Source organism: Vulpes lagopus, chromosome 3, assembly GCF_018345385.1.
Source record: "Vulpes lagopus strain Blue_001 chromosome 3, ASM1834538v1, whole genome shotgun sequence".
Classification (NCBI taxonomy): Eukaryota; Metazoa; Chordata; class Mammalia; order Carnivora; family Canidae; genus Vulpes; species Vulpes lagopus.
In genome coordinates this window covers 131,550,719-131,563,675 of record NC_054826.1, presented here as the reverse complement: position 1 = coordinate 131,563,675, position 12,957 = coordinate 131,550,719, and the positions used below count along the sequence as shown (strand labels likewise).

Here is a 12,957-nt window from a genome sequence, read left to right as displayed (position 1 = left end):
AGCGTGTATGTGTGTATGAGACCGTGAGGCTACCGGGCTCTGAGGTAAAAAGGCCCCAGATGAGGGACCCAACCTCTTGATCTCTGTCTTCTGTTGCTTCCCGGGGTGCCAAGTGCCCCCTGGGGCCTCTGACAAACTTTGGTTCGCCCTCTCATGAGCCAGTCAGGGATGTGAGGAGATGGAGGAAGGTTTGGATGTTGACAGGTATTGAAAGAATTGAAGTGGTTGCTGGCTCATGCTACTAGTGACAACTAATTAGGAGCTCTAATTTGGCAGGGGTGACAACAGATATGACTCTGGATGGAATCACCTCCCCAGCTGAACTTTTCCACCCGGAGTCCTTGGGAATACCGGACGTGATCTTCTTTTATAGGTGAAGATGAGAGACCAGGCCGATGCAAGGGAAACCTAGCCCCTCCACAATTCCTGGTGCATCCCTCTCTCCAGCCACCTACTTATCAAGCCAGAACATGTCCGATGTCTAGCAGATTCACCCAGCAATGACAGCTACAGGCTGGGAGTTCACTGATCCCAGCTTTTGGGGTACTATTGGGGCAGGTCTGCCCCGGAGGCAGGGAGAAACATGGGCTTACCTGTGGCTGACTTCCCTTCCTGCCTTAGGAGACTCCGGTGTTATGCATATGCTAACCTTTCCTGGACCAGTGCCTTTCCCCTTGACCGGATCTCCCTGAGCCCCACTCTCTCGGTGTATAAACCAACACCTGTGCACTCCCAAGTCCTGACTTCCCCAGCAAGGGAATTGTTCCGTGTTGACCTCAGTGAGTGACTCTCCAATGAAACAGGTGAGTGACTCGTTCCCCTGCGGGGGCTGGCTTTCTCTGCAGGTCCAACGATGTGACCCAGTCCTGTAGTTTTGGGAGGTCAACCACCATCCGTGTCAGATGCAGTCCGCTGAAACCTGCCCCTGGAAGTCTGTCACTGCCAAGGTAAAGGGGTGTGACAAGGTCTTGCTTCTTTGGATTCGTTTCATCCCAAGAACCAAAGAGAAAACAATCTGAGAACCATCGATTGGCTCTTGGGGACACAGGCATGGCTCCAAATTCTCAATCTTCAGATGTCAAGAATGGGGCAGAAGGAAGAGTCCAAGCTACTCTCACATTCTCATGCCATTATGGGGACAGTGGCAAGTGTTTATTGGATTCATGTCCTCCACTTACTAGCTATGTTATTGTGGATACATTTCTTATCCTCCCTGGGCTTCTTGTTCCATATCTGTAAAATGAGGATAAGAAGAAGTTCCCTCAGGGGGTGGTTGTGGGGATTCAATGAGACTGTGAAACTTGTGGACTTTCAATTCCCCGGCATGTACTAGCTATTATTAGAAGTAATGGTTTAAAGAATCCTAGGAATCTCTCCGCAACCAAAAAACCCAATTCTGAGTTTAATAGCTGAGTACACTAAATTGAGCACTCTGGAACCTATTTGCTTATAGTACTCCTCCCCCACCCCACCCCACGCCACCCCACATAACCCCTACTAACATCTTGAAGGGCACAGGTGTCTTGAGGAAGATGGTTTGGAAAATGCTGCTTCTAAATAGCAGCTGCTCAGGGAGATAGGGAGCAAAGCAGGCTATTTTGGCTCAGTGGTGTTGTCAAAGCAGAAGACACTGTTCTTGCTGTTGTAAACATCACAGTAAAGTACCTAACAGATATCCATGGCCTGAAGTTCATTCCTGAAACCCATCCCCCAAGAAGCTGCATCACAGTGGCTTTGGCAAAATGTCACAAGTCCATGGGGGAGAACAGGGGCCTCTGAGGGGTTGGTTGGGGCAACCATGCTACAGCTCAGACACCTGACACTAGCTCTCATCTTATGTTAGCAGAAACAAACAGGCATAGAGTAGACAGCCCAGTGGAGGCTGAAAGGCCTCTTGTCATCAGGGAAATCAGAGAGCAAAATCTGTATTAAGGACTAATTGGGAGGACCCTGGTGGGGCTAACAGTTTGGCAAGGAGAGGATGGTACAGGCTAGCTATCAGGTGACAGGACTCCCACCAGATCTTCTCACCATCCAACGAGTAAGCAACTCAAGTCTCCTTTCTGCTTTGCTAGCACATGCTCCGATGGGACCTGTGATGGCTGTAACTTCCACTTCCTGTGGGAGAGCCTGGCTGCTTGTCCGCTCTGTTCCCCTGCTGACTACCACGCTATCGTCAGCAGCTGCGTGGCTGGGATCCAGGTGGGTTTCTCTGCTTGAGGATGTCCCAGGAGAGGATGGAATGTGATCTCTGAGTTCCTTTGTTTTTCTCCCCAATAGAAGACTACTTATGTGTGGCGAGAACCAAAGCTATGCGTGGGTGGCATCTCCCTGCCTGAACAGAGAGTCACCATCTGCAAAACGATCGACTTCTGGCTGAAAGTGGGCATCTCTGCAGGCACCTGTACTGCCATCCTGCTTACCGTCTTGACCTGTTACTTTTGGAAAAAGAATCAAAAGTACATGATGGGGTATCGGACTTTGGGGATGGGCAGGATTGGATCATTGAACCAGGAAGAGAATAGCCAAGAAATAAATTCATGAGGCTTTTCTCTGGAGTTGGCCACAGACCCTGTGACTCTGGCCAGAGACTTGTTGAGCCACTTATCCAATGTATACCTTGGCTATCCTGACCCTGTTCAGGAACAGGGACAGTACCACATGGCAGTCTATAAATGTTAGATGCTCAAAAGCATAGTATCCTCAATTTGTTGTTATTATTAATAATTAAAATAATAACTTTGTGATTCCAATATTTCTATTAGGCTTTGGGTACACAGCAACAGCCAGCCTTAACAACAACAACAACAACAACAACAAAAAAGATTGCTGAGCTGGAAATCAAGATTCCTTAGCTATATGCCCAGCCCTCACACCGTTTTGTTATGCTTCATTTTCCTTACCTGTGGTTACCTGTTTATGGCCCAGTCCTTCTCCCTCCCCTCTCCCTTATTCCACATTTTGTTGTTTTCTCTTTCCCATTCCCCCTGCCTCATAGACTGGAGTACAAGTACTCCAAGCTGGTGATGAATGCTACGCTCAAGGACTGCGACCTGCCAGCAGCTGACAGCTGTGCCATCATGGAAGGCGAGGATGTGGAGGATGACCTCATCTTTACCAGCAAGAAGTCACTCTTTGGGAAGATCAAATCATTTACCTCCAAGGTAGGGAGGCTGGCCAGCGCCCCTACTGAGGTCAGCCTGGAGGGCTGGAGAAGACACCAGTCCTAGGACACTGAATGGTCCCACACTGTTCAGGGAGCACTCACTACTCTACTCCCCACCCTCCCGATTGTTCTATCCCCCCACCCTCAAAATCCTGGCTTCTACCTTCAGTATTTCCACACCATTACTGTTTCCCATGGGGCCCAAGGCTGCTCTTGACCAGGCTCCTTCTCTCCCAACATGCACTCCAGTTGATGGACTGTTTGGGCCTTTTAACTTCCAGAAGGAGTATTGAACCATCCACGTTGTAAGAATCATTCCCCACCCCCTTTTTTTTTTTTTTGGAGGGTGGGGAAGAGGCGATCTCTAGGATCAACTTCTGATAGAAGCAAGGCTCTCCTTTGACCAGTGGAGGGTGCTGTCCCCCGATGTCTGGGCCCTGGTTCCTTGGGGGGCTGAGTCATAGCTAAGTCTACGCTACTCACCCCTGAGCATTGTGGAGCCGGGATAGTTGGCTCTGTATGTGTGGGTGGGTGAGCAAATTTGAAGCTCATAAATGCAATGCTGACAACACTGTCGCTGGGTGTGGGGTGAGCAGAGAGCATCCAAGCAACGCCTCCAGGGCCACAGCCCTCTGCAGCCCCAGTCTGCCAGAACCCATACCTCACTGCTGCCCTGAACCAGTTCATCAAACAGGTGTGGGTGGGGAGGGTGGTAACAGAGAGAAGAGGACTGGAGGGATGGGGAGGGGAGGGCTGGTGGGTGTTTAGATTGCTGAATCTCATTCCCTTTATGCTGACCTATCATGGTGACGTTGCACGCACCTGCATTGCTTGCCCGTGCATGTATTTAATCAATGAGACAACAACTTACCCTGGGAGTGCTAAGTCTTTCTGGGTTTTTAGAGATCAGGAAAGATGCAAAGCAGGGGATCTTAAAGATTTTTCTTATCCTCTGACTGACTGAAAGGACCAAGAAGAATAGAGGGTATCTTATGTCTGTTTCCACAAAGCTACTGGAAGCAGGAATTCCATAAGGGTTCCTTCTGTCACCTATTTTCCATTTCTCTCCTTTGTTTCCAAACTTGCCCCCGTGCAGCAGCCAGCTCCTGTCACCATCTCTCTTTCAGAGGACTCCTGATGGATTTGACTCCGTGCCACTGAAGACATCCTCAGGAGGCCCAGACATGGACCTGTGAGAGGCACTGCCCTGCCTCCCCTGCCTCCTCACCTGGGCACGTCACCTTGCAAGCCTGTGGCAATTTGGGTGCCAGCTTCCTGCTGGAAATCTCTTCATTGTGGCCTTATCAGAAGAAGTTTGAATTTCAGATATTAGGTTTTTTATAGAGTACCCAAGCCCTCCTTTCTGCTTGCCTCAAACCTGTCAAATATACCCACACTTTGTTTGTATATTACTCCCTTGCTTGCATCTTGTTTCCCAAAATGGTCCAGCCGCCAGAGTCATAGCTTCATCTGCTCATAACTCTTATAGCTCTGGAATGAAAATAGTTCTCTCTTCTTAAATATAGAAACAACTTCCTCTGTCCCCTTATTTAAGGGCAGAAGCAGCTGGAGGTTTGTCCGATGATATGCCCTTCAGCTCATGATCTCTTGAGGAGAGAGGCTGGGTAAGGAGGGTGTTGGCGTTCCCTTCTGGACCACCATGGTAGCCTGGATTCGTCTCTCCTGGATAACCAGCTCAAATTGAATGCACACTCAATTTCGTGCACATAGGCTGAGGGCAAGGTGAGTAAGGCCTGGGGAAGAAAAGGCTCGATAAGCACAGAGAGGCAAGAAGGAAAGTTTTATTTGTTTTATTTTTTAATTTTTATTTATTTATGATAGTCACACACAGAGAGAATGGCAGAGACATAGGCAGAGGGAAAAGCAGGCTCCATGCACCGGGAGCCTGATGTGGGATTCGATCCTGGGTCTCCAGGATCGCACCCTGGGCCAAAGGCAGGCACCAAACCGCTGCACCACCCAGGGATCCCGTTTTATTTTTTAAACTAGGTACTTTACTCCCTTTTTCTCAGTAAGCAATAAATATTCTCACAGGAGCCAAAGGAAAAAGTGCACCAAGAAAATACCCAAAGCCCTGGTGGATCTATTCTCCCAACACATACCTTTTTTTTTTTTTTTAAACATCCCACCATCTCCCTAGGACACTAAAGAAAGCCAGGTAAGCCCCAAACACAGATGTTCTAGCTTTCTTCTCTGCTTGCTTTGACCCACAGAGATGACAAACCTTACCAGTAAGGAAAATTTCCTGTCCTTGAGGGCCCCATTCATAGAGATTTGAGCCTTATCATTGGAACAGGGGGATCTTATTTTGAAAGAACATAAGGAAGCCAAGGTTTTAACGGGCCGTCCTGGAGGATCCAGCCCACAATGGGAAGGACCCGAGGTGGCTAGGATGTCTGCTTCTAAGCTTAACCATCTGCTCAGCTGCAGAATAAACATTTTCTAGGCTGGCCAAAAAAGGGAATTGACTCCCAGCCCATACCTGAGCCAGAGGACCAGATCAGTCTTCATGGAGGAAAGACTAGAGGAATTGAACAAGATATTTGGCAAACTGATACATGTCATGCTTTCAACCCCTAGCCTTCTCTGTTTCCTGTTCCCATTTCTTCTGTGTGCTAAAAAAACTAAAAAGACTTCTAGTCCCAATTTCTGGCAGCATCCTTTCTTAAAGGTGAGTAAAGTGAGTGTCCTCTGTGCCTCTTTTCTCCACTTTTACACCCAGTATAGTTGATGGACTTCAAGTAACTACAATGGCAAAATCAGTGCAAGAGTTTAAAATTCCCATTTTCTTTTTACTACTGGTGATCCTCCCTCCATGTTGTCAGGCTGGCATGCCCATCCCTTGGTCAAGGACCCAGTTATCCTTGGCTGTGCCTATCTCCTTTTCTGAGTGGCCACCTGGTGCCCACAGTATAGGTATAGCATGGGATGGCAATTCAGGATGGTTTGTCTGCCATAAAAAGGGTCTGCTGATCTGATGAGGCGTGGCTGCCCTGGCAGTGGCCTTAGAAAAGGGTCAGTGAGAACCGGGCCCTGCTGTGACCTCTGGTCATCAGTAGCATCACTGAAGGCAGGCAGTCCCATTGGTTCAATAAATCTAGAAGCTTTGGGGGGTATCCTCCTCTCGTGGGAGTCAGGCTCTCAGATCCTGTAGCGATATTGGAATTTCTCCCAATGGATGCAGATACCTAGCTCCTGAACTCTAGTGTAAAGTCTTCTGTAGCTTCAGCAACACCCAAAAAGCATCTCCTTTCCCACTGAATAAATTTATTTGGTGACAAGAGTCATACAAGGTCCTTAGATGATTCTGGAAGCGGTAGGAAAAAGTATATATCCTCTTGACTTCTTTATCCTGACATCTTGAAACTGAGTGCCCCCAGACTGACCTCAGACTCCACTGATTTAGGCATAATGCTTTAACCATCTCCCTTTTACTATCCCTTAGTGTACCGACTTCTAAAGATCTTCCCTATGTCCTGCCAGGAGCTCCTGAGTTATAATATTGGAATCACCTGTTCCTTAGACATATTTTATATTTTTAACAGCCCTATTGAGATATAATTCACATACCATACAATTGGCTCATTGAAAATGTACAATTCAATGGATTTTAGTATATTCACAGAATTGTGCAGCAATCACCATAATCAATTTTAGAACAGACACATGTTAGATTTTATACGGGAAAAGCCTTTCTCTCTTAAACCAAGACTATAATGGTTTGCACAGGCTATTGGGGGAGATAAAATACTTAAATCCCATTTGGTTACCTAGAGTGGAAGGCATAAGTAATTCTCATGTAAGCATCACCTGATTTGGCTGGGAAGACAAATGAGCATTTCGGTATATTCAAGGACTGGGCGATTTCTTATACCAACACATTTTTTTTTTTTTTTTGGTCTGACTCTACATTAAAGATAAGACTGACTATATTTATACAATAGAGACTTTGTAACGGATTTTTCAGCTTTGTGAAACCAAATTTTCATCTCATCAAGATTGTTTGGATTTCCTTTTTATTTTGTATTCCAAGAGTTTGTAGTTTGTTAGGGGATGGCTATGGCTTGTCACATTTTTCCCCTTTTCTTTTTTTTGTCAAATAAAAACATATGTTTCAAGTTGCTTTTTTGAACATGGGTTGGGTGGCTGGATGGGGGACTGAGAAATGGAAGTGATATTGAAGCTTTACCTGAAGGTGAGGAGGATTTTGGAACTCCAGAGTAATCGAGAAAAGAGCATGCTTCAGAGCAAAAGGGACCTAGACTAGAAAGTCTCTCACCACCTGTTGAGGGATCAGCCAACAAGCAAAGCCTGTTTCCAGGTAATAAAATGCATCTAATGATGCCTCACTTCCCCAAATTGGGTGAGGATCAAAGAGTTCATATAAATCACTTAGCATCTTCCCTCCCTTCCTTTCCAGTTTAGTTTCCTCTGGGGTGGCACTGAGGCCAGCCACATAACAATGTATCTACAAAGACAAGTAAAATTCTATTGTTTGGGCCTGAGGTCGACTCTTAGAGACGAGATGTGGAGAAAATCCTAGGGGATATCAGGACCTACCATTATTTCCAGGGGTAGCTGGCTTTTCCCGCATTAGTACTTTTCCTTCACTCTAGTTGAGAGCATTTAACCCCATAAAAAGATTTCCCTCAGCTGGTTGCTTCCCTCCGACTGAGTTGTATCTGGTTGTACTGATGGCTTAATATTTAAATATAACCCCTGCTTATGTATACGGCCCAAACTAGAGACAGGTACTATCCTCATTGTAATAGATTAAGAAACTGCATCTCCAACAGAGTACTGAGTACTGTGGCATGGAAGGTCCCTAATAGCCTACCTGCCCCTCTCTATCCACAATTGCTTCTACTCTACCCACATTTTTTTAAAGTTGTTTTTTCTCTTTTTAAGATTTTAAGTAATCTCCACGCCCAGTGTAGGGCTCAAAACTTGCAACCCTGAGATCAACGGCTTCATGCTCTACTGAGCCAGTCAGATACCCTGCTGTCCCGGCAACTTGACTATCCTTCACTTATAAGCTCTTTCATGCCTCCCTGTGTTGGCCTCTGCCTCTGCCTTTGCCCCTCCCCTTCCTTTTCACCCGACTGACCCCTACCCAGCCTTCAAAATCACCCCACTGTGAAACTTACCCTGGCTCTCCCACTGCGGACACAATAGTGAAGAAACACTGACATGGGAGTACCATAGTTAATTTACATGGATTCAACCATATACTGTACAGTGTCCCAATGTCACAAACAACAGACATGACTAAGCTTGAAACTGCGGGAGAAGGGATCCCTGGGTGGCTCAGCAGTTTGACGCCTGCCTTTGGCCCAGAGTGTGATCCTGTAGTCCTGGGATCAAGTCCCACATCGGGATCCTTGCATGGAGCCTGCTTCTATCTCTGCCTCTCTCTCTCTGTGTGTGTGTGTGTGTCTCTCATGAATAAATGAATAAAATCTTAGAAAGAAAGAAAGAAAGAAAGAAAGAAAGAAAGAAAGAAAGAAAGAAAGAAAGAAAGAAAGAAAGAAAGAAACTGAGGGAGGGGCACCTGGCTGGCTCAAACAATGGAGCATGCAGCTCTGATCTTAGGGTTTTGAGTTTGAGCCCCATGTTGAGTGTAGAGATTACTTAAAAATAAAATCTTAAGAGAAAAGAAATTGGTTGGGATGGGAGGCGGGATATGTGAATTATTTTAAAGATTTCCCAATCACTGACAAAGAAGTGAAATACACTGTCAGCTGAACAGGCAAGAAGATACTAATGTCTTGGTCTAAACCTTAAAGAAGACAATTAATTGAAAACCACAGAGCTACAATGCCTGTTGAAGAGACAAAGAAACTCATGTAAGGGACGGCTGGGTGGCTCAGTGGTTAAGCGCCTGCCTTTGGCCCAGGGAGTGATCCTGGAGACCTGGGATCAAGTCCCACATCGGGCTCCCTGCATGGAGCCTGCTTCTCTCTCTGCCTCTCTCTCTGTGTGTCTCTCATGAATAAATAAATAAAATCTTAAAAAAAAAAAAAGAAACTCATGTAAGGCTGCATATATAAAAGTTCATGGCTAGGGGCACCTGGATGGCTCAGTGGTTGAGCATCTGCCTTTGGCTCAGGTCGTGATCTCGGGGTCCTAGGATTGAGTCCTGCATCGGGCTCCCTGTGAGGAGCCTGCTTCTTCCTCTGCCTGGGTCTCTGTCTCTTATGAATAGATAAATAAAATCTTAAAAAAAAAATCGGGATCCCTGGGTGGCGCAGCGGTTTGGCGCCTGCCTTTGGCCCAGGGCGCGATCCTGGAGACCCGGGATCGAATCCCACATCAGGCTCCCGGTGCATGGAGCCTGCTTCTCCCTCCGCCTGTGTCTCTGCCCCTCTCTCTCTCTCTGTGACTATCATAAATAAAAAAAAATAAAAATAAAAATAAAAATAAAAAAAAAATCATGGCTAGTGTAAGAGCTATTCAAGGAGAATTTGGAATATGAACTAACTCCGTATCAGTGAAGTTAACAATCCCACATAAAATGTAATGCCCCAAACCATACAGTGTGGTAGGAGAATGGACACTTCATTCCAATTCTAACAGAAAGAAAGGATCAAAGTCGCCCCAGATCCTGGCAGCTTTCCCTGCCCATGTTATTTTTAGCTGGTTTCCTCCTTCATTGTCCAAGGACAGCAACATTAACTTCTTTTGTTATTGTGTCTCTCTGATAGAAGGGAGTGGGCAGCCTCAAGCTGGAAGTTGGGTTGTCAGTTTCTTCTGTACTAGTATGATAAATGCTACTGGGCTGTAGGAACCTAGCGGGGGGGGGGGGGTGCTGCACCAATCAGGGAGAGGGGTGAATAGTGTATCAGAGAAAGCTTCCCCTAGGATGGAGGAATTAGCCCATTTGGAGAATCAGAGGAGGGAAGGGGAGTTCCAGGTAGAAGCAGTTTGTATATAGGTTCAGAGACAAGAAAGGAGAGCTACAAGTAGCTCAGCATGGGGAATGTGAGGAGGGAATGCCAAGAGATAAGGGGAACATTTTAGAGAATTTGATAGAGGGCTGATCATGGAAGGCTTTGCAAGCTGTGTTGAGATGTTCTCCCAAGGGCAACAGGTAGCCACTGAAGGTTTCTAGTTGGGAATGAGAGGATAGGGCTTGCTTGTCCAACACTAAGAAATCCTCCCTTAGACTCAAGACAGAAAGTGGAATGCAAAGAGGTGCTAAAACAAGGCCTAGGAAGATACCTAGGAATAAACCTAACCAAAGAGGTAAAAGATCTATACCCTAAAAACTATAGAACACTTCTGAAAGAAATTGAGGAAGACACAAAGAGATGGAAAAATATTCCATGCTCATGGATTGGCAGAATTAATATTGTAAAAATGTCAATGTTACCCAGGGCAATTTATACGTTTAATGCAATCCCTATCAAAATACCATGGACTTTCTTCAGAGAGTTAGAACAAATTATTTTAAGATTTGTGTGGAATCAGAAAAGACCCCGAATAGCCAGGGGAATTTTAAAAAAGAAAACCATAGCTGGGGGCATCACAATGCCAGATTTCAGGTTGTACTACAAAGCTGTGGTCATCAAGACAGTGTGGTACTGGCACAAAAACAGACACACAGATCAATGGAACAGAATAGAGAACCCGGAAGTGGACCCTGAAATGTACGGTCATCTAATATTCGATAAAGGAGGAAAGACTATCCATTGGAAGAAAGACAGTCTCTTCAATAAATGGTGCTGGGAAAATTGGACATCCACATGTAGAAGAATGAAACTGGACCACTCTCTTTCACCATACACAAAGATAAACTCGAAATGGATGAGAAAAATAAAAAAAGAAAAAAAGAAAAAAAGAAAAAAAAAAGAGAAAAAAATAAAAAAGAAAAAAAAGAAAAAAAAAAAAAAAAGAAATGGATGAGAGATCTAAATGTGAGACGAGTCCATCAAAATCCTAGAGGAGAACACAGGCAACACCCTTTTTGAACTCGGCCACAGTAACTTCTTGCAAGATACATCCACAAAGGCAAAAGAAGCAAAAGCAAAAATGAACTATTGGGACTTCATCAAGATAAGAAGCTTTTGCACAGCAAAGGATACAGTCAACAAAACTAAAAGACAACCTACAGAATGGGAGAAGATATTTGCAAATGACATATCAGATAAAGGGCTAGTTTCCAAAATCTATAAAGAACTTATTAAACTCAACACCAAAGAAACAAACAATCCAATCATGAAATGGGCAAAAGACATGAAGAGAAATCTCACAGAGGAAGACATGGACATGGCCAACAAGCACATGAGAAAATGCTCTGCATCACTTGCCATCAGGGAAATACAAATCAAAACCTCAATGAGATACCACCTCACACCAGTGAGAATGGGGAAAATTAACAAGGCAGGAAACAACAAATGTTGGAGAGGATGCGGAGAAAAGGGAACCCTCTTACACTGTTGGTGGGAATGTGAACTGGTGCAGCCACTCTGGAAAACTGTGTGGAGGTTCCTCAAAGAGTTAAAAATAGACCTGCCCTACGACCCAGCAATTGCACTGTTGGGGATTTACCCCAAAGATTCAGATGCAATGAAACGTCGGGACACCTGCACCCCGATGTTTCTATCAGCAATGGCCACAATAGCCAAACTGTGGAAGGAGCCTCGGTGTCCATCGAAAGATGAATGGATAAAGAAGATGTGGTTTATATATACAATGGAATATTACTCAGCAATTAGAAACGACAAATACCCACCATTTGCTTCAACGTGGATGGAACTGGAGGGTATTATGCTGAGTGAAATAAGTCAATTGGAGAAGGACAAACAGTGTATGTTCTCATTCATTTGGGGAATATGAATAATAGTGAAAGGGAATATAAAGGAAGGGAAAAGAAATGTTGGGAAATATCAGGAAGGGAGACAGAACATAAAGACTCCTAACTCTGGGAAACGAACTAGGGGTGGTGGAAGGGGAGGAGGGCGGGTGTTGGAGGGGAATGGGTGACGGGCACTGAGGTGGACACTTGATGGGATGAGCACTGGGTGTTTTTCTGTATGTTGGTAAATTGAACACCAATAAAAATTAATTAAAAAAAAACAAAAACAAAAACAAAACAAGGCCTAGGGATCCCTGGGTGGCACAGCGGTTTGGCGCCTGCCTTTGGCCCAGGGCGCGATCCTGGAGACCCGGGATCAAGTCCCACGTCGGGCTCCCGGTGCATGGAGCCTGCTTCTCCCTCTGCCTATGTCTCTGCCTCTCTCTCTCTCTGTGTGACTATCATAAATAATAAATAAAAATAAATAAAATAAAGCCCACAACCTGATAAACATACAAAAATAAAAATAAAAAAATAAAAATAAAACAAGGCCTAGGAGAGCCCTCCTACACTGCCAAGCATGTGCACCGGTAAAACCTGAGGATGGCGTCTGTGGCTGGATGCTCCCTCACTTCTTGCTCCCTCCCTACAGCTACTCATTCTCCTCAGTCTGCCCAATAGCTACCCCAGACTCCCAAGGCAATATCTCAGCTAGGACTCTACTCCCTGAACCTGTAACAAACTTCTAACCTCTCATCCTATTCCCTGCAACCCACTCACCCAATAAGGATATAATAAGCACCTATCACGTGTAAGACACTATGCTAGGTCCTGTGGAAATAAAAATACAAAAACTAGTCTCTGCCCTATGAAAAAGCCACATTTTCTTTCTTTCTTTCTTTCTTTCTTTCTTTCTTTCTTTCTTTCTTTCTTTCTTAATAAATTTATTTTTTTATTGGTGTTCAATTAAGCC

The 12,957-nt window shown here is 45.2% G+C and overlaps 1 protein-coding gene across 3 annotated transcripts in view; it reads left to right on the top strand.

Moving 5' to 3' along the window:
* Positions 1–8,568, top strand: part of ELAPOR1 (endosome-lysosome associated apoptosis and autophagy regulator 1) — a 72,867-nt gene extending 64,299 nt beyond the window's left edge. For 2 of the 3 annotated variants that reach the window (XM_041749003.1, XM_041749005.1), the window contains 6 exons: positions 277–373; positions 846–947; positions 2,076–2,202; positions 2,281–2,459; positions 2,999–3,164; positions 4,294–8,567. In XM_041749003.1, the coding sequence (XP_041604937.1) occupies positions 277–373; positions 846–947; positions 2,076–2,202; positions 2,281–2,459; positions 2,999–3,164; positions 4,294–4,362 (740 nt within the window). In that variant the 3' untranslated portion in view covers positions 4,363–8,567. Of the gene's footprint in view, positions 1–276; positions 374–845; positions 948–2,075; positions 2,203–2,280; positions 2,460–2,998; positions 3,165–4,262 lie in introns of all 3 variants that reach the window. The other variant, XM_041749004.1, reaches the window with a different exon arrangement.
* The last annotated feature ends 4,389 nt before the right edge of the window (positions 8,569–12,957 follow it).